Source organism: Alnus glutinosa, chromosome 1 (assembly GCF_958979055.1).
Source record: "Alnus glutinosa chromosome 1, dhAlnGlut1.1, whole genome shotgun sequence".
Lineage (NCBI taxonomy): Eukaryota > Viridiplantae > Streptophyta > Magnoliopsida > Fagales > Betulaceae > Alnus > Alnus glutinosa.
The window spans coordinates 7,026,179-7,053,624 of NC_084886.1; the positions used below are offsets into that span (position 1 = coordinate 7,026,179).

Sequence of the window (27,446 nt, forward strand, 5' to 3'; positions counted from 1 at the left end):
TTGGATCAATAGCCATTATAGCAAATGGTAAATTGTGTCCACATTGTTCACTGCACAATGTTTGGAGCGATCTGTTTGTGAAGATCTCACTTTCTATTTAATTAATTTGCTTTGGTTTAGGGTCTTAATTTTTACACAATGTAAATATGGTTAAGTCTGCAATTGGAACAAATATACGGAACTTTTATTTGGCATCTTACCAATAGCTTCACGGGGATTTCTATTTTTTCATGTTTTTGTCAATATTTCCTTTCATATTACTAGCAGTGTTTGAACTTTTTTAACTGTAATACTGCCTAAGCAATTGGTTGCTGTCAGTAATAACGCTTGCTAAGTCGCTTCTGGATTTTCTTTTTCTTGTTTTTTCTTTTTTATTTTAAATATAATATCTAGATTATATACCGTAATTCCGCACCATCAAATAAAAATCATTGTTGAGGAGGCTTTATCGGTTTATATATATATAATGTTAATAATTATAGTGATACATAACACCGGGAACCAAGCACGTGCCATTCCAACTAATATATATATATATATATATATATATATATATATATATATATATATATATATATATATATATATATATATATATATATATATATATTAGGGGTGAAAAGCCGGTTACGGTTAACAAAAATTGCTAACCGTCTCCGCCAACCGCCTAGGCGGTTGGCGGTTTTCAAATAATTGCCGGTTGGCGGTTATAACCGCCAACCGGTAACCGGGACCGGTTTTTTTTTTTTTTTTTGGGTTCTTTTGTTTTCTTTTTTAGCTATTGGACCTGTTTTGTTTTGAACCTTTTTTTTTTTTTTTACTAGTTTTCTATTATGCAATTTGTTAAATTAGGCTATTGCCTAGTTTAAAATACAAAATTACAAATATTGTAATTAGAAACATAATCAAATGGCCACGATCTTCTTCCAATTAGAAACCAAATAATTAGCAAGCATTTATGTGTTTACATAAAATCAAAAATTCAAAACACAAGTGAACACACCATATTCAAAACACAAGTCAACTATCAACACACCTCTTAGACCCCTACATTCACAATATCAAAAAATCAAACCATATTCAAATAGTTCATAGTCCACAAGTCCACACACCCACACTCACAATATGGTTTGATTTACAACATCAAAAAATCAAACCATATTCAAATAATCCATAGTCCATAGTTCATAGTCCACACACCCACACTCACAATATGATTTGATTCACAACATCAAAAAATCAAACCATATTCAAATAATCCATAGTCCATAAGTTCACACACCCACACCCATCAATTATCAAACCATATCAAATTATCCATAGTCCATAAGTCCACACTCAACATAAAAAAATCTTGTCAAAATAATAAGTAATAACACGACTCCTATTCGGTCTTCTAGCAAAATCCTGTGGAGATAACAACAATAAATATTATAAATTTAAAAAATTGACAAACTAAGCAATTGCATTGTAATATAAATATAATGACAAGTCAAAAAATGATAATCTTCCTCTAGGAATAAGATGTGTCAGTCGTCATTGAATGAGAATGTTGATTCTTAGGCCCATCTACAATAGAAAAAGCTTGAGTTAAATAAATAAATAATAAAAAGTAAATGAAATGAATTTATAAATAACTAATTCATAAAAATTTACCAGGTTCATCATAGCTTTCCATAAAGTCCTGAAACACTTCCTCATAGATCATTGGGCGGTTCTTTAACCAGTATTGTGTGCAAATCAAGGTCTCAACGGTAAGCGGAAACAATGAACTCCTAAAGGTATCTAATACACGTCCTCCGTTGCTAAAGGCGGACTCAGAGGCAACGGTGGAAATAGGGATGGCCAATACATCACGAGCTATCGCTGCGAGAGTAGGATATTTTGGTGTATTAACCTTCCACCAATTTAAAATGTCAAAATCTATAATATTTGCTTCACACCCATCCAACAAATATTGATCCACCTCCGACCTACATTCCAAGTCATTCTATGCGACAAGGTGTTGGGAAAACATATTCCTATATTGTGTCTCTTTATCTCCATCACCACAAATATGATTAACATCTACTCTTCTTGTATCTTCAACAATGTTAGATGACTTCCCTACTCCCCTCCCATGAAACTTATTGTATTGCTCAATTAAACGATTCAGGCGGTCTCTCACTTTTGCCTCTATTTGATCCGCCCACATAGGTCCATTACATTTTCTCAACCAAAACACCAATGCCTTTATCTTGTTGCGTGGATCAAGAACAAAACCAACATACAACATTAAATTGATCATATCCATGGTCCCCCAATACTTTTCATATTTTTGTTTCATACTAAAACTCATAGAACTCAGGACTTGATCTTCACGGAGACAACCATCATTCAAGGTATTTTGAATAATACAAAGTTGCAAAAAATATGAATTGGAGGTGACATGAGTTGAACCAGAGAACTTTAATGTAGCTTCATAAAAAGTTTGCAAAAATGTCGCAAATGCCCTAGCATTTTCTCAATCAATAGGTAGAGGAACAACAAAATGATTATGCTCATCCTCTCACAATAGGTCAAAAGCTCTTTGGTACTTCTCAGCAGTGGTCAACATCAAATATGTAGAGTTCCATCTAGTTGGAACATCTAGACACACCATGTTTTTACATTTAATTTTTTCCCGCTCTAATACAATCTTTAAACTTTGACATCCTCTCCGGTGAAGACCTCACATATCTCACTGCGTTCCTTATATTAGTAACACAGTCACCTAAGTCTTTCAAGCCTTCATGCATAACAAGGTTTAAAATATAAGCGGCACAACGCATGTGAAGAAATTCTCCTCCTAAAACAGTATGACTCTTGTTCTTCATCCTCTTTCTCATATACTCAATCCCCACATCATTGGCTGAGGCATTATCGACTGTAATAGTGAACACACTATCAATCCCCCACTGGGTCAATGCACTCTCTATCATTCTTCCAATAGTTTCACCCCTATGATTGAGAATTTGGTTAAACTTGAGAATTTTTTTATGAATCGTCCAATCAGAGTCTATGAAGCTAGCGGAAACACACATGTAGTTTACATTTTGCAGGGATGTCCATGTATCGGTAGTGATGCATACCCTTTTACCGCTCAAAAAAGCCCTCAACTTAAGCTTTTCTTCTTCATACAATTTCAAACAATCTTTTTGTAAAGTGATACGACATGGCACTTTGAACCTAGGTTCAATTCCATTTGTCAATTCCCTAAACCCATCACTCTCCACATACCTAAAAGACAGCTCACTTTTGATGAAATACTGAACAATCAAATTTCTTATATTGTTTGAATCATACTTCATGAATCCAATTTGGTTACCACTACCACCTTCTACCGGTTTCTTGAATGACATTTGCAACATTGTTTGGTTTTTGGGTAGTGTTGAATCTTTTGATTTCTTAAGTGGAGAGTCTGGGCAATTATAGGTAAGGTGGTGCATCATGGCTGAAGTGCCATTCCTCTTATAGTGACACCCTATTAACCTATTGCAATGATTGCACATAGCTTTAAGGTTTTCCTTATCGATCGGTTCCACTTTTTTAAAGTGCTTCCACACAATGGATTGATTCACAGGTGGTTTTTTACATTGTGACTGTTGGGAAGGTGTGGGGCTTTCAATATTTGTAGTGGAAGGTGTTTCAGAATTGTCATCTACCATAATAGGGGTGGTTGCATCACTCAAAGTGTCTGCCATCTGTTATTAGATAAACAATAAAATTTATTTAACAATCAAAAGGAATAGGAATCACACCTCAAAACAAAAGAAATATTATCTCAAATAAAAAGCTAAAAAATATAAATATATATACAGCATCTAAGTTCAAATAAATTTGCATTATATATATATATATATATATAAAGCACAAGCAATTGAGAAAGGCTTGAAGATTCTGTTGCTTAGCAGGTCCTACTCCCTTTTGTTCACACAAATTTTATACTCCAGTCAATCAACTCTCAGCTACAAACACAAACTAAAAACTGCAGCAAACAAAGAAGCAGCTGCTACTCAGCAACTGCAACAAGCAGAAATTACAACAAGGGATGCAAATTCTATCTATAGACAAGACTTAAGTCTTTGGACAAATTCTTAAACCGTCCCTTAGCCAACAACTGTGATACCCAGAAGCGAGCCACTTTCGAAATCCACACTAAAAAACCCAATAACAGACTTCAACCAAATTTGAAATCCACACTAAAAATCAGAAAATATGAACACACTAGATCAAAACAAATCAAAACAGAAACTAAACAGTGTGACGAAATAACCAAAACAGAAACTAAAACAAATCAAACAAATCAAAACAAAAATAAATCAAACAACGGAAAAAGAAACCCTAGAAGTCAACCCTATATATTTGGAAAATTGAACTAAACAAAAAGACAATATCGATTATCGAAGATCTGAGATAGTTAAGAACCCAAAAAAAAAAAAAAAAAAAATGACAAATTATCAAATTCAAAGACCCAGGAGAATTAATAAGCGAAAGAAATAAACTATAAAAATTAGACATAAAATTCTGAAATCAGCGAAAGATACCTCGGAGAGTCAGTGGAGACTATAAAAATTAGCCTTCGAAGATTGATAGATGAATCGGAGAGTTATGCTTTGCGTCAGGGATTTTCAGGGACAAGTAGAGAATACGAAAATGGAGAAGAATCCTCCGTTCGGGAAGAGAGTATTTTTCTGGTCTAAGAGATTGAGGGCTGAGGACTGAGGAGTGAGACCACTGAGACGGCGTAGTGAGAGTCAGGAGAAAGGAGAATGAGAGGTCTAGGCGTGCAGCACTGCAGTAGGGTTAACTTTGCTTAGACTGAATGAAACGGCGCCGTTTTGGTGTTAAACACCAAAACGACGTCGTTTTATATATAATTTTTTTTTAAAAAATATATATATAATAGGAAAGCCGGTTACAGGTTATAACCGATAACCGGCTTTCTTAAAACCGCTAACCGCCTTTTTTAAGGCGGTTACCGGTTACCCGTTTTTAGACGGTTTCAACGGTTATCCGGTTAACAGTTATGGACGGTTAGTGGTTAGCGGTTAGCGGACGGTTATTTTCACCCCTAATATATATATATATATAGTAACTATATGTACAATGTTACTGCATGTGGATATACCTACTTTATTTTTTGAATTCTAGATACAAGATCTTAGTTCCATGCATGAGACAATCACAGACAATAAAATAAGAAAAAGAAAAAGAAAATCCTTGAGCACTCTGATTGCGAAGTCGTGTAGACTTGGCATTTTAGTATCAAATATCTGATCAAATTATGCATATACTTGAGCAGGAAGGCGTGGAGTGAGATGGACTTGGAGTGGGGTGGCTTTCAGGTTGGTAAGTCCGACTTGCTCAGTCATGTCCACGGCTTCTTCCGACGGGTTTGCAATTTCAAAAGCGTGCAACAAGGCGGCGAGTGTGAGTTGCGTAACTTGCAACGCAAATGAGATTCCCGGGCACATTCTTCTACCGCTACCAAATGGTATCAGTTCGAAATGTTGGCCCCGCACATCAACAGCCTTATGGGTGGTAATGAATCTTTCTGGCCGAAATTCATTTGGATCAGACCACACATGTGGGTTTCGATGGATCTTTGAGAGATTAACAAGTAGTCGCGTGCCTGCCGGGACGTGGTAGCCGGCCAAAGTGCAGTCTTCCATGGATTCGTGTGGAACAGAGAGCGGTGCGGCAGGATATAAACGCAGTGTTTCTTTGAGGATAGCTTGGAGATAGACCAAATTTTTCATGTCTGATTCCTTCACTTGCCTCTCCCTGCCAATCTGGACATCTAATTCTTCTTGGGCTTTCTTTAGTACTTCCCGGTTGTTAAGAAGTAGAGCGAGAGCCCATGTTAATGTTACTGTTGTTGTATCTGTGCCACCTAAGATCATTGCCTGCCAAAGCACCAAAGTTAGATGCATTATTCAAATGGCAAGGAACTAAAAATAACTTAAAAGAGGTGAATGCCACAATACTTGCCTTGGTGCCTAAGAAGCCGAATGCTTCTGTTATGGGATATTTCAGGCCCATAGCTTGCTGTAATGTCATTTATAAATGCATTACTAAAATCCTTTCAAATAGAATGCTCCCTCTTTTGGATTTTATGATAAGTAGGAGCCAATCGGCTTTCATTCCTGGTAGAAATATTGCTGAAAATGTTTTGTTGGCTCAGGGAATTGTTTAGAAGCTATCATCGTAAAGATGGACAACCTAGGTGCACTATGAAGATTGATTTGATGAAGGCTTATGACTCGGTCAATTGAGATTTTATTATCCATTGCTTATCTTGCTTTGGCTTTCTTATAAGGTTTATAAATTGAATTAAAGAGTGTATTACTTCCCCTCGGTTTTCTATGTCCATAAATGGAACTTTGGTTGGTTATTTTAAGGGAGCCAAAGGGTTGAGACAAAGGGATCTTCTCTCCCCGTACTTGTTTGTCATTGCTATGGAAGTCTTCTCTAGAATCATGGGGAAGTACATTGGTTCAGGCTCAGGGTTCAAGTTTCACCCTAAATGCTCAAAATTGCAGCTCACTTATTTATGTTTTGCTGATGATATGTTGCTTTTTTAAAAAAAGCCAGTTTGTCTTCTATTAAAGTTGTGAATGCTGATTTATTAGAGTTTGAACAGCTCACTCATTTTTGTTTTTGTGCTGGTTTATCTCCAAGGATGAAGTCTATCTTATTGGATGAATTGCATATGGACGAAGGGAAGTTTCCGGTTCGCTACCTTGGGGTTCCATTAATTTCCTTCAAGCTTTTTGCTACGGATTGTAGAGTGCTGATTGAAAGGATCACAAAACGTATTGATTCTTGGACTTTTAAGCAGCTGTCTTTTGCAAGGAGGTTGTAGCTGATTACCTCATTTCTTTATGGCTTGCAAGTCTATTGGACTCGTATTTTTATATTGCCTAAGAGTGTTCTAAATGATATCTCCAAAAAATTTAATCGGTTTTTGTGGAATGGCAAGGATGGTTAGTTTGCAAAGGCCAAAGTTGCTTGGGGAGATATTTGTTTCCCAAAGACAGAAGGTGGCTTGGGGTTGAAATGTATAAAGGCTTGGAATATTTTTTCCATGATGAGGCATATTTGGTCCTTATTTGCTTGGTCTGGATCTCTTTGGGTTGCATGGGTTCAAGTATATTTTTTGAAGGGGATGAGCTTTTGGAATGTAAGACTTCCCCAAGACTGCTCATGGACTTGGAGAAAACTACTAAGAATCCGGGGTCTTGCTAGAGGTTTTCTCAAGTTTGAAGTGGGAGATGGTACTGGTATTCACTTATGGCATGACAACTGGCATCTGTGTGGTCCTCTTCTCGATAATTTCAGTTTCAAAGTCATATATGATTCTCATAGCAGTATTGATGCCAATGTAGCTTTTGTCCTAAGGAATGGTGATTGATTGTGGAAGCCTGCTCTGTCTAAAGAGCTAGTCACCATTCAAAGTAGGCTCTCGAAAATTCGGTTAGGAACTTCTGATAGACCGGTTTGGACTGTGGCTAGAAAAGGCATTTATGTTATTTCAGATACTTGAAATTCTTTGAGGAAGAAGAAACCAGAGGTTGCTTGGTGTGGCCTATCATTTGGTTCCCTTATGCCATTCCTAAACAAGCTTTCTTGATGTGGTTGGCTTTGAGGAATAGGCTCACGACAAGAGATAGACTTACGGCTTGGGGTTATACAGGTGATACTCAATATGTTTTTTGTAGACATGTGATAGAGCGTCGAGATCATTTGTTCTTCAGATGCAGCTTTAGTTCCTGGATTTGGAAGAATTGCTTGCAGAGGTGTAATATTGGTAATCCTGACCTTGATTGGTCTAGCGTGCTGGATGCAGGTGTGGGCAGTGGAAAATTAAGAGATTGTGGGGTGTTCTTTGCAAATTAGTTTTGAGTTCTGCTGTGTATCATTTGTGGAGAGCTAGAAATAAGATTAGGCATCATGGTAAACCAAAAACTGAGAAAGAGTTGCTTCGGTTGATTTATTGGGAAATTCGTTCCCACATTTCTGGCCAGGGCAAATTCACAAAGACCAGGAAAAATGTTGCTCTTTGTTTAAACTGGAACATTGCTTTTTCTGTTCTGGTTTAAGTGTTTGTTGTCTTGGTTTTTGTTGGTTGTGAGCTTTGATTGCTCTGTTTTGTTTGTTCTGGTTTTGCTGGAAGGTGTTGTTTTGTTGGTATTAATAACATTTACTTATTCATAAAAATAAATAAATAAATAATGTAGCAGTAACGTGGCAATTTCCTTTTTCGGTGGCTCAGGAAAAAAAAATCATCTTTCGTGGTTTGGTCAAATAACTGATAATCTTAATTATTCCAAAGACAAGTACGACACACAAAAGTTGCAGTTTGAATGTTGGAGCACTAAACTAGGCTTTTGGATCTACTTGACCCAACAGTTTCACAACCTGACAACACTAGGGAAATCCACCATACTTCTCTTTTGTTAAAACCCAGAATCTGCTTGAGCCAACAACACTTACATGCATGTGAATTTAATCATAGGGACAGGGTTATATGAAAAGCTTACCAGACATGTAGCTTTAGTGGTTGTATCATCATCATATTTGCAGATCTCTTGGTCGTCATTAACAGTAGACAACATCACATCCATAAAGTCCTTGTGTTCCTTGGCCTCACCGGAAACGGCTTTCCTTTGCTTATGTTCTTCTAACCATCCTTCAAGCGCATGATCCAATTCTCTTGCCGTTCGCTTCATGGCCCTCTCGTACCCTCCCAAGTCCAACCACCTTAGATACGGAAGTGAATCTGCTACCACAAACGTACCGAACAACTCAAAGAAATCTCTTAATGCCTTCCGGCACCGATGGTTATCTTCATTCTCATCCTTTCGATCGCTTGCAGCACCATCAAATCGCTTCCCTACGACCATCCTAAGTACAACGTTTAAGGTTGTGCAGCCAAACCATTTCTTCATCTCTACAAACATGTCTTTGTTCTTAACACATAGCTCGTATATCTCTTTTATAGATGTATTTACCTCGGACTCCCGGATGTGTTTGAGCATCTCAAGACGGTGGTTTGAGAGGACCTCGAGGGTGGCTATTTTACGCACGTGGCGCCAGTACGGACCATATGGGCTGAACCCAAGCATGGCATAGTTGTAGCCCATGAGCTCTGTAGCTATAGCTTTTGGGCGGCTAGCAAAGGCTCTGTCATTCGTGGTGAAACACTCTTTAGCTATCTCCCAACTGCTCACTATCAGAGCTCGATGTGCTCCCAGCCAGATGGTGAAGATTGGTCCGTACTTGTCGGCCATGTTACCCAATGTTATATGGGCTGGTTTTGTCCCTCCTAATTGGTGGAGGTGACCAATCACAGGCCACGCGCCACCAGCTTCTGGTGGAAGTTTACGAGCAGCTTTTTGGGACCTTCTTAATATCCATAATAGGAAGAAGAGAAACAGAAAAAAGGCGAAGAGAGTGGCCATGAAACTTGCAGAGAACGCCTGACTCGCCTGAGGAAAGAGCATACTTCTGGTTTGAGGTTTTGGGAGAATGGGGAATAGTTGCGAGCCAGATTAATAGGTCTAATGATAAAAGATGTAGATCGGCCGAATAAGGGTCAAAGCACACCGCGTGAAATCGTGGCAAATCATTTTAATTGCACATGACTGACATGGTGACATGCGCCCGCGCCCATTATGTTGAATAATCTGCTTTGACATTATACTATGGATAATTATTATAATATTATATATCTTTTGATCTGAAAAAATTTAAGTTTGGTTTCCCGTCGATTATAAGAAATCCTAATAAGGACAAAGTCCCACCTACCTCAATTTGTAATCTTTATTCTGTTTTATATATATATGTGCTTCTTTTCTCCTTGCTCTTATGTCGATCACCCGCAAAGGAAAAAATAAAAAGTAAAAAAGGCAAATTATTGCGTGTAAGAAATGTTTATGTTGGAGAGTCTATTGCATTGTGAAAATTTATCAAGAAAAATAAGAAATAGAGTAAAATATAATTTTTAAAACTTTATTATTTGGACGTAACTTATAAATTAAACTACGTAAAACAATGTATCTTTTTTATTTTTTTGTTTTATTTTATTTTAGCATTATATTTTTTTACATAGCATGAGTTATAAGCTAGCACTAGTATTCGAACAATACTCCTATAAATTATTTTCCTTTTTATGTTTTATTTTTCTTTGGTCAACACTTGTGTTCCATCGAATAGTCATGTGAATTTTTTTTTTTTTTTTTTTTCTATGTTATGTTCTTATAGTCAATCTCTTGCAAATTTCATCCCCATAGATATTACAGTGTATCTGACCAGAAAAAAAAAATGTTTTTCAACTGAGTTTTCTCTTCCATTTCGTACTGTTACTGTGAGAAAGAAAATTTTCGTTGTTTAAAAAATATATATATATATAAATTCAAAAGAGGCCAAATTATCCACCTTTTAGCCCATAATTGACTTTTATTTCAGCTCATAATTGGCCCATATTATTTAGGCACGTGGTATTGTTTCAAATTCATGTCCATTTCAGCCCATCGTTAGCCCCATATAATTTTTGGCTCTTGTGGTATTGTTTCAAACCTAAGCCCATTTCAAGCCATTGTTGCCTTTTATATTTGGCCCATAGTTGGCCCATTATTTGTATTTTGACATTTGTGGTCTTATTTTAAGCTCATGCCCATTTAGCCCCCATTTGGCTCGAAAAATAATAAGAGAAAAGATATTATCCTAACTGGGTTATACTCAACCCAACATAAAAAATAAAAAAACTCAATATTTCAAAATCTTTCACATTCGGTTTGCATGGAGATGTTAGAGAATATACTCTCTATATATTGGGGGATTTGGTTTGAGAAATATATTATAATTATAATCAATCAAATCTAATTTATTTATTTGTAGCAGATTTGATGGTAATCATACTTATTTACCCAAACCCTTCTATAAATAGGAGTCTATTGTATTATGAAAATTTATCACTAGAAATAAGAGTAAAATGTAGCCCTTTGAGCCCTTTGAGCTTTATCATGTGAACGTAAATCATAAATCAAACCACGTAAAATCTCTTATCTCTTTTCTATTATTTCGCTTTATTTTATTTTAGCATTATGTTTTCTTACATTATGGTGGGCGTGAAAAATGAATTCGCAAGCCTCACACAAAAAAAATGACCAAGGCCAACCCCATGCGAGCTAGATTCACACAATATTAATGGTGCTCCCAGTCCCACCAAAAAACTGGAAGACGAAAAATCATGATGAAAGCCAACGAGACGAGCTAAAAGTGCTGAATTTTAACATCAACAACATGATTCTGCGTGGCTAAATTTAACTGTAACGACTCATCATCCTAAAGCCAAAGTATGAAGAAATTGTTACCATAATTATGGAAACATAGAATCTGCATGCTGTTTTTGGATTCAAGATTAGCCAAACAAGCTAGCTCACAATTTCTTAAAATTAACGTGCCTTAATATATATATATATGAATCCAACACTGTTTGTGCATTCAATATGTGTTGGTTTGGAAATGAAGGGTTGCTGCAACTTCATTTTCTCCACTTTATTTTTTAATTAGAAGTCAGGAAGTTTTTAAACCATTGGACAGAGTTCTTAGGATATCTCTTGAGCTTGTCATTATAATCAACAAAATAGAGACCAAATCTTGAAGTGTATCCAGCTGCCCACTCCCAGTTATCCAATAAAGACCAAACAAAATACCCTCTCACATTGCACCCATCTTCCCTGCATCATCAAAGATCAAAGCAAATTAGCATACCGGATCATACCAACATGTGACCGGGAATATGTGCCTACATAATATATATATATGTAAACAGACGGATTTACGTACTTGATTGCAGCCAGCAGGTCCATTAGATGGTCATTGTGATATTTGATCCTTTTCTCATCCTTTAGAGCATCTTTTATGGAGATATGTGCATTGTTTGCATCATCCATCCCTGTTCAACCATGAAACAGAAGATTTAGCTTTAGATTTTCCTTCTGAAGCATCAATAAGGACAAAGTATATATGTTCGAGTTCAATCAAGCTTACCATTTTCAGTGATGATAAGTAGAAGGTTCCCATACTTTTGCTTTATATAATTCATTAAGCTTCTTATCCCATGAGGTACTATGTACAACCATATAGAATTTGCCTGCAATTCATCATGGGTAAGAATATATAACCATGTACATTTACATTATATTGTCTGCATTATATTTGCTTCTATTCCATTACCTCGTCTCCAATAGCTTAGCTGAAAGCAGGGGAACAGAGAAGAAAAGCCCGAGGTTTTGAATGGCCCATGTACATACCAAAGGCTACCAATCCCATTGGATGACCCAAATAACAAGCGCGATGTTGCGCGTGTTGACTGTGACTTCAAACTCAAAAGAGAAGAAAAAAAAAAAAAAAAATCGGAATAAAAAACAATTATTCCATAAACATCACAAAATTTAGGGGCAATTTTAAAAGATCGATCCAGCACAATGCTCGCTTGACCGAGCTAGTTATAGGAACTTCTTAACTTTAAATTTGCTATCTCGTTTTTTTATCTGTTTTATTCTATCTCTCTCGGGTTCTTCCATACTTAACCAATCAAGCTATATCGTGCACGCACTTGGTAATAATTTATAGGGCATAACTTGGGCTACGCCTTATAAAACTCAAATTCTAAAAGTCATTTTCAGTGCGTACGACGTAGTTACTGATTATGCTTGGTGAATGCATTTTAAAGTTCAAAGTCCATTTTTATCTCTAAAATTCTTTTTTTTTTTTTTAATATAACTTTATCTTATTTTATCCGTTTCGTTATTTTCTTAATATTTAAAATATGCATTTAAATCTCTTGGGCATTATAGCTACTACTAGTGCTCTCTCCCTTGATGTGGTTCCCAAGCTTGCTTCATGTTGCAGCAGCAGGCGTTGTTACAAGCAGTTACAATCATGAACAGTACTTTCAAATTGTCGTTTATGGGTAGCCCTTTTCTTTGCGGATGTGCCAAGATTTAATTGGTCGGGGCATGCCAATCTTTTAGTTCATTCTCAACAATCTTTAGGTTTATATTACACTATATATGCTGGTTATATTGAGGTTTTTGTTGGGCTACCCGACCCATTTTCTTTTGATATATTTCCCTAGCTTGCTTTCTTTTGTACCGCCAAAAAAAAAAAAAAAAATAGAGTAAACATATATATATATATATATATATATATATATATATATATATATATATATATATATATATAGTAACTATATGTACAATGTTACTGCATGTGGATATACCTACTTTATTTTTTGAATTCTAGATACAAGATCTTAGTTCCATGCATGAGACAATCACCATAAGCACACCTCAAAAGAAGAAAATAAAATAAGAAAAAGAAAAAGAAAATCCTTGAGCACTCTGATTGTGAAGTCGTGTAGACTTGGCATTTTAGTATCAAATATCTGATCAAATTATGCATATACTTGAGCAGGAAGGCGTGGAGTGAGATGGACTTGGAGTGGGGTGGCTTTCAGGTTGGTAAGTCCGACTTGCTCAGTCATGTCCACAGCTTCATCCAACGGGTTTGCAATTTCAAAAGCGTGCAACAAGGCAGCGAGTGTGAGTTGCGTAAGTTGCAACGCAAATGAGATTCCCGGGCACATTCTTCTACCGCTGCCAAATGGTATCAGTTCGAAATGTTGACCCCGCACATCGACACCCTTATGGGTTGTAATGAATCTTTCTGGACGAAATTCATTTGGATCAGACCACACATGTGGGTTTCGATGGATCTTTGAGAGATTAACAAGTAGCCGTGTGCCTGCCGGGACGTGGTAGCCGGCCAAAGTGCAGTCTTCCATGGACTCGTGTGGAACAGAGAGCGGTCCGGCAGGATATAAACGCAGTGTTTCTTTGAAGATAGCTTGGAGATAGACCAAATTTTTCATGTCTGATTCCTTCACTTGCCTCTCCCTCCCAATCTGGACATCTAATTCTTCTTGGGCTTTCTTTAGTACTTCTCGGTTGTTAAGAAGTAGAGCAAGAGCCCATGTTAGTGTTACTGTTGTTGTATCTGAGCCACCTAAGATCATTGCCTGCCAAAGCGCACCAAAGTTAGATGCATTATTTAGATGGCAAGGAACTATATAAAAATAACAAAAGATGTAGCAGTAACGTGGCAATTTCCTTTTTCGGTGGCTCAGTAAAAAAAATTCTTCAAATAACTGATAATCTCTTAATTAATACAAAGATTAATACGACACACAAAAGTTGCAGTTTGAATATTGGATCACTAACTAGGCTTTTGGATCTACTTGACCCAACAGTTTCACAACCTGACAACACTAGGGAAATCCACCATACTTCTCTTTTGTTAAAACCCAGAATTTGCTTGAACGAACAACACTTGCATGTGAATTTAATTATAGGGACAGGGTTATATGAAAAGCTTACCAGACATGTAGCTTTAGTGGTTGTATCATCATCATATTTGGAGATCTCTTGGTCGTCATTAACAGTAGACAACATCACATCCATAAAGTCCTTGTGTTCCTTGGCCTCACCGGAAACGGCTTTCCTTTGCTTATGTTCTTCTAACCATCCTTCAAGCGCATGATCCAGGTCTCTTGCCGTTCGCTTCATGGCCCTCTCGTACCCTCCCAAGTCCAACCACCTTAGATACGGAAGTGAATCTGCTACCACAAACGTACCGAACAACTCAAAGAAATCTCTTAATGCCTTCCGGCACCGATGGTTATCTTCATTCTCATCCTTTCGATCGCTTGCAGCACCATCAAATCGCTTCCCTACAACCATCCTAAGTAAAACGTTTAAGGTTGTGCAGCCAAACCATTTCTTCATCTCTACAAACGTGTCTTTGTTCTTAACACATAGCTCGTATATCTCTTTTATAGATGTATTTACCTCGGACTCCCGGATGTGTTTGAGCATCTCAAGACGGTGGTTTGAGAGGACCTCGAGGGTGGCTATTTTACGCACGTGGCGCCAGTACGGACCATATGGGCCGAACGCAAACATGGCATAGTTGTAGCCCATGAGCTCTGTAGCTATAGCTTTTGGGCGGCTGGCAAAGGCTCTGTCATTCGTGGTGAAACACTCTTTAGCTATCTCCCAACTGCTCACTATCAGAGCTCGGTGTACTCCCAGCCAGATGGTGAAGATTGGTCCGTACTTGTCAGCCATGTTACCCAATGTTATATGGGCTGGTTTTGTCCCGCCTAATTGGTGGAGGTGACCAATCACAGGCCACGCGCCACCAGCTTCTGGTGGAAGTGGAAGTGTTTGTTTACGAGCAGCTTTTTGGGACCTTCTTAATATCCATAACAGGAAGAAGAGAAACAGAAAAAAGGCGAAGAGAGTGGCCATGAAAGTTGCAGAGGATGCGTGATCAGGAAAGAGCATAGTTCTATTGGTTTGAGGTTTTGGGAGAAAGGGGAATATTTGTGGTTTGATTAATAGGCCTAATGATAAAAGATATATATCGGACAAATAATGGTCAAATCACATCAAGTGAAATCGTGGCAAAACATCTTGCACATTCTGGCATGCGACCACCGGTTAGGAGGAAAAAGGAATCCTGATAAGGAAAAAGTCCCACCTACCTCAATCTGTAATCTTCATTTTGTTTAATATATGTGTTTCTTTTCTCCTTATTCTTATCTCACCGGATGAAAAAATGTAATTCTTCGTATTTTAAAATATTATTTAAGATCTAATAATAAAGTAAAATAATAAATATAAATATTTATAAAAATAAATAACAAAAATTGATATTTAACATTTGTGGGGCATTTTATTTCTTTATAAACCCAGCACAGCCCAGTCCACGCACGTCATAACCCAAATCAAGAAATCAGTTCCTATGACTAACAAGAAAATGACGAACTAACTTGGTTAACAGTCAATTAATTAGGATTTAATTCTAGTTACTTAGAGACAAAATACAGATATTTTGAAAAGTTTCTATGGTGACTTTCATGCACCCTTTCAGCACGTCAGAACTTGCAGCCTAAGTTGCAGTCCCAACCGTTGGATGAGCTTTGATCCATGCTATCCCAGCCATCCAAAGCAGTATAAAGTTTCTTCTCTCCTTATTCTTATCTCACCGGAAGGAAAAATGTAATTCTTCGTATTTTAAAATATTATTTAAGATCTAATAATAAAGTAAAATAATAAATATAAATATTTATGAAAATAAAGATTCATTTATTATGAAGCATTTATAGTTTTAATTTAATAAAAATTTAAACAAATTAAAACTTTACAACAACGAAAACAATGTCAAACGAACTCCATTTTGGTCGATTCAAAAGCCAGAACGTTCACTACAAAAAAAGTAGCAAATTGTCACGTGCAGTTCGCCACGTGTACGGACACTGTACACGTGACTAACTGTTAGCCGCGTGCAAGTAGACGCGTATTTGGCACGCGTCAGATCATGGTGTAGCCAAATGCACATTTTGCCGCGTGTATTTTGTTACACGTGGCCGGATGGCCGCGTGTATCTTAATTACACGTGGCACATAGTCTGCCGTGTGTAATTTAGATACACGTGGCAGAATGATTTTTTTTTAAAAAAAAAAATTTAATTTAATTATATTTAATTTATTGATTCAATTATATTTTAATTTAATTTAATTTAATTCTTTTTAAAATTTGTTTTTAAATTTAATTTTTAATTTATCTTTTTTCTAAAAAAATATTGGTGGGTTAATTAATTTTTTAATTTAATTACTATTATTATTTTTTTTTTATTTTGTTATTTTCGGAAAAAAATATCGCAAAATATATTTCACCCCAAAATATCACAAAATGAAATTACACAAATTAATAATTAATAACATATTTGTTATTTACACAAATCTTTACAAACCAAAAATATTTACAAAAATAATTACTAACTAAAAAATAATTACACAAAATATCTACAAATTTGGAGCGTGCCCCGGCGGATCAGGAGGTATCGTCCCAGGCGTGTACTCCCCAATCGGCGATTGCTGCGCACGGAATGGTGTAGCAGTGGATGATGTAGTGACAAGGGAGTGCTGGCTTAGCCGTCGTCCTGTAGGCGACAACGTACCAATCGTTGTTGCACTACCTACAAGTAATAAAAACAATTAATATATAATAATAAATGCAAATTTAAACAAGTAATGAAACTAAATTGTAGACACAATACGAAGCATACCTGCAGATGCACTACTGACAGACAATGTGCTACCTACGTTCGCAGGTGAACACTGTTGAGCACCTATTGTGCCAGGTGATACTCCCATAGAGGACATGAATGCCTCAAATTGTCGCATGCGCTGCTCGAGGGTATCATTTCTATCTCTCTCGGCACGTAGCTCCGCCCGCAAATCCGCCACCTCCCGGGCATTTTCAGCCAAAGCCCGGGAAGTGCCCTCTGATGGAGCCCCTTGTGAGCGAGACCTGTAAGAGAAACACGTCCCACGAACTGGAGTGACATTCGGCCCAACCTGCCGAACCCTCCCTGCATACTCAGGCCTCCCAACCGCCTGCTCGTACGCGTCATTCGGTGCCTAACGCACCGTGTCTCCTGAGACGCTCTGCGTAGCGGCAGGATCACTGGATAAACCCTGCGTCATCCTCTCCTGTACGTCGTCAACATAAAGTACACATGTATTAAATAATGTCATAACACACGCATAACTTATAAATTTTATAAAAATAGATTAGTAGCATACGCATAGGACCCGTGTACGTTCATTCAAGTAAGTGACGTCCTTCCGAGTGTGCGTCTTCATGAACGACTCGGCGCGAGTGGGGGGCGTGCCAGATGTACTTGCCTGTCGCCATCAAGTTGAAATATATAACGTAATGTCAAAAATAGTGTAAAAAAAAAAAGTGTTAACAAAAAAAAAACACAAGCAACAAATATGAAAAACATATACTTATATCTGTTTATACCTCATCGTGATTAAATCTGGCATAACTTTTGGAGCCCGGACAATGTGGAAAGTCATTCTGTTCCCGGAGCTGCTTCATCCGTTCACAAGTCGCCTACGCATTGAACTGTCATAAAAATGTAAGCATTGACACACTTATAGTTTTTTTTATAAGTTTAGGGTTTTTGTTAGTTTTAGAAAGTGTAGGATTTTTGTTATTTTAGAAAGTGTAGGGTTTTTGTTAGTTTTACAAAGTGTATGATTTTTGTTATTTTTAGAACGTTTAGGGTTTAGGATTTTTTAGGATTTCTTAACGATTTAGGGTTAGGGTTTTTGTTTTTTTTTAAGGTTTTATGGTTTTTGTAATTCTTTTTTTTTTTTTTTTAAGGGTTTATAGTTTTTGGGATTTAAAGTTTAGGGTTTATGATTTTAGGATTTAAAGTTTAGGGTTAGAGTTTAGGTATTTCTTTTAAAGGGTTTAGAGTTAGATTGCTTGTTTTGTTATAGGGTTAGAGTTTATGTATTTCTTTTTTCTAAGGGTTTTTTTTCATAAATTATTGATTTTAATTTTGGTTGAAATTGTCGGACACAATCATTTTATTATAAAGAGATGGGGAGTTTGTTTTAAAACGTTTTTTTGTAAGAAATTACCAAAAATGATAATACCAACACAAATTGTTGAAATGTTGAAATAGTACGACATACTTGTTTAAATTATATTTTAAACAATTCCACAATTTTATTTTAAAAAAAAAAAGTGATTTTGAATATTGCTAAAAATGATAATAACAATGCAAATTCGTAGTACAGTAAAATATATCACCAAAAAACATTTACATTTATGTACACATATTTCTCATGCAGATTAACCAACCACAGCAAAACCAAAAAAATAACACAACAATATATATACAAACTCAACAATATATCAATGTACAGGAAATGATAAACAATTAGAAAAAATATCTAAACAAATACATTAAAATGTACCAAATTTATTATAGCCAAATAATGAAGGAAAAAAAATGTAAAATTTACTCACAATGGTGTACACTGTGGTGTAATATATGCTTCTTGTAGTATTTGTACTTGCATTTTTTGGGAGGAAAAAATTAATAATAACAGAAAAAATAAAAAAGAAAAAACCACACGTTAGAGGGGGAGAATGGGAGAGAGGGAGAGAGGGAGAGAGAGAGAGAGAGAGAGAGAGGGAGAGAGAGAGATTATACAGAGATACAGAGAGAGAGACAGACAGAGAGAGATAGAGAGAGGGAGGTAGAGAGAGAGATAGAGGGAGAGGGTACTGAACCCTTACCCTAAGGGCTGGCCGGCCGGAGTTTAGACAGGTAGAGAGAGAGAAATGTAGAGAGAGAGAGAGAGAGAGAGAGAGAGCGATAGAGCGAGATATTAGAGAGAGAGAGAGAGCTAGAGGGAAGGCGTGTCACCGGCGGGAAGAGAGGACACTGGTGGCCGGAGTGCTGGCCGGCCGGTGCGGCTAGCTGTGACGGAGAGAGAGAGAGAGTATACTGAGAGAGAGAGCTCTTCTCGAAAATGGGTAGCTTCCACATTTAACTAATATTTTTTTTTTAACTTTTTTTTTTTTGTTTACGGCCGGCAATTGGCCAGATGGTGCGCGGGACATTTCCCACGCCTACAGTTGGCTAAAATTTGGCCACGTGTCCTAAGGACACGTGGCCAATCAGGGACGTGTATAAATCCACGTCCCTGTATGGCGCGCGTGTAATTTTAATACACGTCGCCATTTGTAAATTTTTAATAAAAAAATTGAAAAAATATATATAATTATATAAAATATATAAGTGTATGTGCTATACATAAGTGTATGTATTATACATGTACATAAACTCTAACTCTAAGTGTATGTACTATATATAGTCATAAACTCAAATCATAAGTGTATATACTATATATAGCCATAAAGTCTAACCCTAAGTTTATCTACTATATATATATATATATATCTATAAATCCTAACCCTAAGTGCATGTATATACTATATATAGCTATAAACCCTAACCTTATATATATATATATATATATATATATATATATATATATATATATATATATATATATATATATATATAAATCCTAACCCTAAGTGTATATACTATATATAGCTATAAATCATAACACTAAGTGTATGTATTATATATATATATATATAAGTGCACTTACTATATATATTCATAAACTCAAAGATTAGGGTATATACAAGTCATTATAAATGTATATAGTTTCTAACCCGTTTACATGCATGTATATATATTATTGTGTGTGTGTATATATAGCACCAAATTAGGTTTAGTTTTGTATATAGTACAATATGCAAATTAGTATTATAGTTTTACAGTATGTCCATAAATGTAAATGCTAACCTTAATTAGGGTTAGGGTTTACTTATAAGTATACTATATATAAGGAACTAAACATATACACCCTATAAGGAACTAAACACTTATAGTTAAAAAATTATTATTTTTTTTCTTTTTTTCCTAAAAAAACCTAAATACAATGATTTATATGCATATAAATATTATTATTTATATAGTGTATAAAATGAGTCATTATACATGCATATAGAAATATTATTATTTGATTAAAAACGGTTGGCCACGTGTATTAATACACGCGCCCATATACAAATAAAAAATTATCATTTTTTAAATTAATATATATTTGATAAAAACAGTTAGCCACGTGTAATAAATACACGTGGCCAAATGGACACTAACCCTAAGTGTATGTACTATATAAGGGACTAAAACCGTAAGTATTTAATTTATTATGTAGCACGGAACCCTCAAAATAATTGCATTTACTATATATAGTCATAAATAGCAAGGTTATGGTATATATATACAAGTCATTATAAATGTATATAGTTTCTAAACCGTTTACATGCATGCATATCTATATATATATAGTATTAATTATAGGTTTTTTAACTTTGTTATGTTTTTATTTTTTTTATTATTATTTTTTTGTTTCTAAACATAGATGGTGTACAAAACTAAAGCTTAATTTGAACTATTTGGTTTAATTATATATATATATAGCACCAAATTTGGTTTAATTATGCATATAGATATAAATAAGAAACTCAACATGTAAACTCAAAGTATAAAATTTACATATAGCATATAGCCTTAAAACTTAACAATTTTTTTTTTTAATATATATTTGGAAAAAAATAACGGTTGGCCACGTGTATTAAATACACGCGGCCAATTGGGTTGTATATACCCCTAGCCACGTGGCTATGTGGACGCGTGTCTACAGTAAACGGTACTGTAGACACGCGGCCAATTATGGCTTTTTTTGTAGTGGTTCTTCTCGAAGTCCTCTAACTACTCTCCGAATTTCATAATTTTTAAACTTTATTAAGGGCACGAAAATACCTACAAAAAATACTACTCTTAATTTGAACAAAAATTGATATTTAACATTTTTGGGGCATTTTATTTCTTTATAAACTCTTTATCACCTCCTTCTTTACTATGATATTGAGAGAGACTTGTGGAATTTGGTCTTTAGAATGTTTTGAGTATAGTAGGTTATGCCAAAACGGGTGGTGGAAGTCTTAGCGTGTTGGCCGGCAATGAATGTTTAGTCAGAATGATCCTAATGTACGTTATTTGGAATGTAATTCTTTCCCTCTTGTTTAATGTGGTGTATCTGAAAAGTAAATAATGATTGAAGTTTTGAGGATTGTAGGAAGACAAGTTCGAATCTACGACTTTGTTTCCTTAAATCCCTCTTCGAGTAGATCTCTATTAAAGCCTTCTTGATGCCTCTAACTTTGTAGATTTTTGTTCTTTTTTTACTTGTTCTTGATCTTGCTGAGTTTTTTCTCTTGTATACGTCCTCTCTCTCTCTCTCATGTATATATATATGTGCGCGCTAATTAGTACTTGGAATGGAGCACCAATTAGCAGATTTTGAAGATTTCTTTGTCACTTTCTATTTTAGAATGTTCTTTCATGCAAAATTGTGATATACCTACACATGTCGATCCTAATCTCATTTTTTTAATTTGCTTGTTGTACAGGTGGACATACAATGATCCTCTTCTGTAACAAAAACTAGAGCACTAAAGTAGGGACGGAGCCACTTCTGCAACTTGGGGCGGTCAAATTGAAAAAGAAAAAAAAAAAAAAAAAAAAAAAAAAAAAAAAAGGAAAAAAAGAAAAAAAGAAAAAGGGTAAAAAAAAAACTAAAAATAAAAAATAAAAATTAGGAGTAAAATTTTAAATTTATTTTCTTAAAAAAAAATTTGGAGCTTGGGGAGAAAGTAGAAGGCGAACAAAAGACAGAAATCTGCCGCTCCCTATCTCAAATCAGAAAATTGGGTCACAAAGGAAAAGATTAGAAGAGAGAAAGAAGCCACTTTCTAGAAAAAGACTCTCTCTCTCTCTCTCTCTCTCTCTCTGTGTATGTGTGTCCAAAAAGGTCGAAGAACATAAAAGAACGACAAAGAAAATAGGAAGAATTCTCTAGAAGGGACCCATCTCTCTCTTAAGTTTCTCTCCGTTTTGGTTTTTAGTGAATTTCTTTTAAAGGTTAAGATTAGTGCATTTCTTCAAAGAAAATGAAAGGACAAAAAAAAAAACAAAAATTATATATATATATATATATATATAAAATGGAAAAAGAATAGACTCTCTTTTAACTCTGACTTGGCCGATTCCAGTGTGTAGCTTTCGCAAAAAAAGTATATCATTTGAGATATTTAGTGAATATTTAATTAAAAGCTTTGATTTATTTTATGTAATTTTTTAGTTATTAACTTTGTTTTAATATTTTGTAATTTTATAATTTTTATAATTTTAAGTATTTAATGTTTTAACTTGTGGTTTAACAGAGTATTCTAAGTTGCATATTTAAATAATAAATCACGTCGTTATGATGCCCGAGTAAAAAGTAATATTTTACAAAAGCGCTGTTATGCGCCTAAAATTCTAAAAGTATTTTTAGGCATTAGTAACACTAATGCCGTATTCCACCCAAATTTCATAAGATTAAAATAAAGATTATTTATACTGTACCGCTTGTGTACTTTTAAAATATAAAATCCACTATTTATATTAATGGAGTTATTATGTTTATTTGATAAAAATATATAATCTTTTTTAATGCTAATGTTGTTGCGATATTTATTTTACTTAAAATGTATTTTGGACGTTAATTAATAAATGCCGTTAATAATGTCCGCATAAAATACATGGACATACAACCGGCTTATTTTATACGTCGTTATATTATTAGGAAATTATATTAAGTGGTTAGAAGACAAAAGTGATAAACGCGATAAAATAGGTTTCTTATAAATTTCGTACTAACACACTATCACATGTAAAAAAATTGTATTGCAATGAGCACTTGTGTGAAAATTGTCTAAAGCAAGATAGAACTGTAAGTATTTATTACTTAATGAGGGTGAAGCTGAATTTCCACAATATTATAATTTTTGCTTTATTTAATTGTTTGCATATGTGAAATTTGCATTTTGTTATTTTAATTAATGAATTTATTTATAAAAGAGTTGGGAGTGATCGACGTTTACCAACGGACCAGGGAGTAACGTTTTCTTGAGCGAAAAATACTAATAAATAATAAAGTTGGGAGTGACGTCTGCCAACGGACCAGGGATTAATGTTTGTCTATGCCAAAAAAATAATAAATTATTAGAAGAGTAACGTCTCCTTAGAACTCGCTAAACGGGAGTTACGTCTCCTATAACACATTAGACAGGAGTTACGTCTCCTGGATTTTATATACTGGAGTTATGTCTGCATTTGATGAATGCAAGAAGAAAATAGTTATTTAAATAAATAAGACTGTGTATATAAAACTGTCATTTTATTATGTTATTAGATTGTGTTCTTTATTTCAAATAAACAGCAATCATATTATTATTAAAAATAATGGACTCACTAGGTATTTTGTATTATTGTTTCTCTCTGTATTATATATTAATACAGGTTATGAGGAGGAGGAGGAGTATCAGGATTGTCCAGATCCTTAGATGATCTTGTTGGCAGTATCTAAGGCTAGGATGCCTCCCATTTTTGTAGACTACTATGTTTAGTCTATTATTATAATATTTGGAGAACAATATTTATATTTTTGTTGGTATGTATTAATGATGCTATGATTATAATGTTTGTAAATTATCCGTGCCATATGTGACACAAATACTATTTTTAATGTGTAATTATTCAATTACACTATTTCTATATATCTTGTGTTAAACCTACTGCAGCAGCTGCCACTAAAGAAGCAGCTGTCACACACCTGGCTGCTCATGAAGCAGCACACACAGCAGCAATTGCACACGTAGCCCCCAAGGCGGCAGCATGCATGGCATTAGCCTTGACTACCAATAAGGCAACAGCAGCAGAATTGGTTGAGCACCAATCTGCTGCCACCAACTACGGAAACAATCCCTCGCTCTCTGTCAGCCTTGATGACAATATTCAGCCAGATCCTACTGAACGTGCAGCCATTAATTATGCAGCATATCACGCAAATGTGCGTGCTCCCAAAGGCACACATGAAAGGCAAGTGGCATGCAATCAAGTCATGCAATCTGCTCAGTATGGAAATATGCAGACACAAGGCAAGCCAATATGGAGACAGCTTGCACACGGCCCTGCAGTGCTCTCCAAGCATGCGACATCACAGCCAATTCATCCCCACCAGCTCATAAGGAAAACTATTGACAGAGATCAATCACTACAAAAAAAATCGAAAATCGCCACATGCAGTTCGCCGCGTGTAATTAGCCGCGTAGATACACGCGGTGGACCTGGGCAATGCTAATTGCACATTTGGCAGCGTGTATTTTAATACACGCGGCCAATTTGCCACGTGTACATTAATACGCGCTGCCAAATGGCAGCGTGTATATATCTACACGCGGCCAACATCTGGCCGCGTGTATTAATGTATACGCGGCCAGATGTTGGCCGCGTGTATTAATGTACACGCGGCCAGATGTTGGCCGCGTGTATATTAATACACGCGGCCAGATGTTGGCCGCAGTATATTTTATATATATAAATATATATATATAAATTCTATTTTGTAATTTCTTTTTATTTAAAATATATTTATATATTTTATATAAATATACACGCGGCCAGATGTTGGCCGCAGTATATTTTATATATATAAATATATATATATAAATTCTATTTTGTAATTTCTTTTTATTTAAAATATATTTATATATTTTATATAAATATTATTTTATATATATATATATATATATATATATATATATATATATATTTTAATTCTGTTTTTTAATTTCTTTTTATTTAAAATATATATATATATATATATATTTATTTTTTACTAAAATTCTCCAAATTTATTTTATCCAAAAATATCACAAAATCAAATTGCACAAATTAATCAAAACAACGTTTTTTAAAAATTCGAATACCATGTACTAATAAATATATTCATTACTATATATAACTACTTTCACAACAATATCAACAAATTTGAGATTCTTAATTTAATAAAGTTATTCGGTACTAAAAAAAAAAAAAATACACAAAATATCTACAAATCTGGAGGACGTCTCTGCGGATCACGAGGTGCAGTCCCGGGCGTGAGCTCGCCAACTGTCGATTGTCCCGCAAGAGATGGTGTAACGGGCGAAGGAGTCCCGAGAGGGGATTGTTGGGTCAGCAATTGTCCAGAAGGCGACAACGGACCAACCGTTGTCGCATTACCTGCAAGTACTAAAAATAATTAACCTACATAATATTATATGCAAATTTAAACAAGTAATGAGAACAAATTAAAAATAAACCTAAGTGTATACATAATATAAACCATACCTGCAGGCGCACTACTAACAGATGACGTACTACCGACGTGTGCAGGTGAAGACTGCTGAGCACCAGGGCATACGAACGATAATCCTGTAGAGGACATGAAGGCCTCAAAATGTCGCATGCGCTGCTCCATATCATCAATCTGTCGTATGCGCTGCTCCATGCTGTCAGCCCGCTCTCTCTCGGCCCGCACTATGCCCTCCAACTCCGCAATTTTGTGAGCAGCCCAATCCTGAGAAGTGCCCTCGGCCGGTCCCCCCCGTGTGCGACCCCTATACGAGAAACAAGTCCCGCGAACAGGAGTAACGTTCGGCCCAACCTGCCGAACCCTACCCGCATACTCGGGTCGCCCAACCGCTTGCTCGTACGCGTCGCCAGGTGCCCAACGCACCGTATCTGATGAGACGGGGTCCGAGGCAGCAGGATCAGTGGACAAACTCTGTGTCATCCGCTCCTGTACGTCGTCAACATACAAAACAATGGTAATTAATAAATACTTTATCACACACATAACTAATAATAATCGATAACCTATAACAGTAGCATACGCATAGGTCCCGTGTCCGCTCGTTCAGGAAAGTGCCGTCTTTCCTTGTGTGCGTCTTCACAAACGACTCGGCGCGAGTGGGGGGCGTGCCAGATATAGATGCCTGTCGCCATACAGTATAAATATATAACAAACATTGGATATTCATTTAACGTTAAGAAAGAACAATTACGCACAAATAAGAATTAGGGTTTTTACATATTGTTCCATACCTCATCGTGATTAAATCTGGCATAACTTTTGGACCCCAGACTATGGGGGATGTCTTGCTGCTCCCGCAGCCGCTTCATTCGTTCAGACCTCTCCTTTACATTGAACATTCCCAAAACAAATGTCAGAATTGATACTTTTAATTACTTATGTGTTATGATTTGAATGAACTGTTTATTAAAAAAACACAACATTATAGTAATACATTCAAAGACCTACATACCACATTTACTTTTGTGCACCACTCGTGCAGTACGTCCTCCACATCCGTTTGGTCATACTTATCAAAAAACGTCTCTGGCATTCTCGCACGTATTGTCAATGGCGTGTCACCGTCTCGAATATTTAGCTGGGTCCTCAACTTCGACTTCCATGAACAGTGCTTACGGCCCATATCACCCCAGAATTCATTCTGTGCCAGGCGCTGGTCGACGGATACGGGTACATAAAATTCTTGCTGCACATTCAATCTAATGATTAATTTTAGCAGTTCAATAAAGAAAAAATCATCTTAACTTTAATTTCACAAAATACATATATTAGTTTCATACACATACCATTATGGCATCCCACATAGCCTGCTTAACCTGTTTATCTACCTTTCCCCATTTGTCCCGCAAGTGAATATGGGACCCGCTCCGTAACAGCTTGCCCGCAGCCCGTCTATAACGATTGCATGCTCGTCCCACTGGTTGTGTTGCAGCATTGTACTGCAACACAACTTTCTTACCCCTCGGGAGCACCCAATTTCTCTCAGGGTCCTTAATCACCTCAAAATATATGCTCCCGTCTGGGTTATACCCTAGTCAATAAATATAAAACGTTAATATATTAACACTAAATAACTTAATTATATCAATAAATTAAAAAT

At 35.8% G+C, this 27,446-nt stretch overlaps 4 protein-coding genes across 4 annotated transcripts; all 4 read right to left on the reverse strand.

Annotated features, from left to right (window-relative positions):
- Window positions 1–5,134: 5,134 nt before the first annotated feature.
- On the reverse strand, window positions 5,135–9,585 carry LOC133869301 (cytochrome P450 CYP82D47-like). Its single transcript, XM_062306260.1, has 2 exons — window positions 8,565–9,585; window positions 5,135–5,927 (listed from the first exon to the last, which is right to left on the reverse strand). The coding sequence occupies exons 1-2, from the start codon at window positions 9,525–9,527 to the stop codon at window positions 5,304–5,306; spliced, it is 1,587 nt and encodes a 528-aa protein (XP_062162244.1). The 5' UTR covers window positions 9,528–9,585; the 3' UTR covers window positions 5,135–5,303.
- Window positions 9,586–11,543: 1,958 nt separating this feature from the next.
- Window positions 11,544–12,177, reverse strand: LOC133869331 (beta-glucosidase 6-like). The gene is made up of 3 exons (XM_062306306.1): window positions 12,079–12,177; window positions 11,875–11,983; window positions 11,544–11,765 (listed from the first exon to the last, which is right to left on the reverse strand). Exons 1-3 carry the CDS (start codon window positions 12,131–12,133, stop codon window positions 11,591–11,593), a joined length of 339 nt encoding a protein of 112 aa, XP_062162290.1. The 5' UTR covers window positions 12,134–12,177; the 3' UTR covers window positions 11,544–11,590.
- A 1,120-nt stretch (window positions 12,178–13,297) lies between these two features.
- Window positions 13,298–15,488, reverse strand: LOC133869311 (cytochrome P450 CYP82D47-like). Its single transcript, XM_062306271.1, has 2 exons — window positions 14,469–15,488; window positions 13,298–14,110 (listed from the first exon to the last, which is right to left on the reverse strand). Exons 1-2 carry the CDS (start codon window positions 15,435–15,437, stop codon window positions 13,487–13,489), a joined length of 1,593 nt encoding a protein of 530 aa, XP_062162255.1. The 5' UTR covers window positions 15,438–15,488; the 3' UTR covers window positions 13,298–13,486.
- A 9,982-nt stretch (window positions 15,489–25,470) lies between these two features.
- LOC133869322 (uncharacterized) lies at window positions 25,471–26,881 on the reverse strand. Its single transcript, XM_062306298.1, has 5 exons — window positions 26,799–26,881; window positions 26,578–26,670; window positions 26,367–26,468; window positions 25,822–26,272; window positions 25,471–25,713 (listed from the first exon to the last, which is right to left on the reverse strand). The coding sequence occupies exons 1-5, from the start codon at window positions 26,877–26,879 to the stop codon at window positions 25,541–25,543; spliced, it is 900 nt and encodes a 299-aa protein (XP_062162282.1). The 5' UTR covers window positions 26,880–26,881; the 3' UTR covers window positions 25,471–25,540.
- Between the last annotated feature and the right edge of the window lie 565 nt (window positions 26,882–27,446).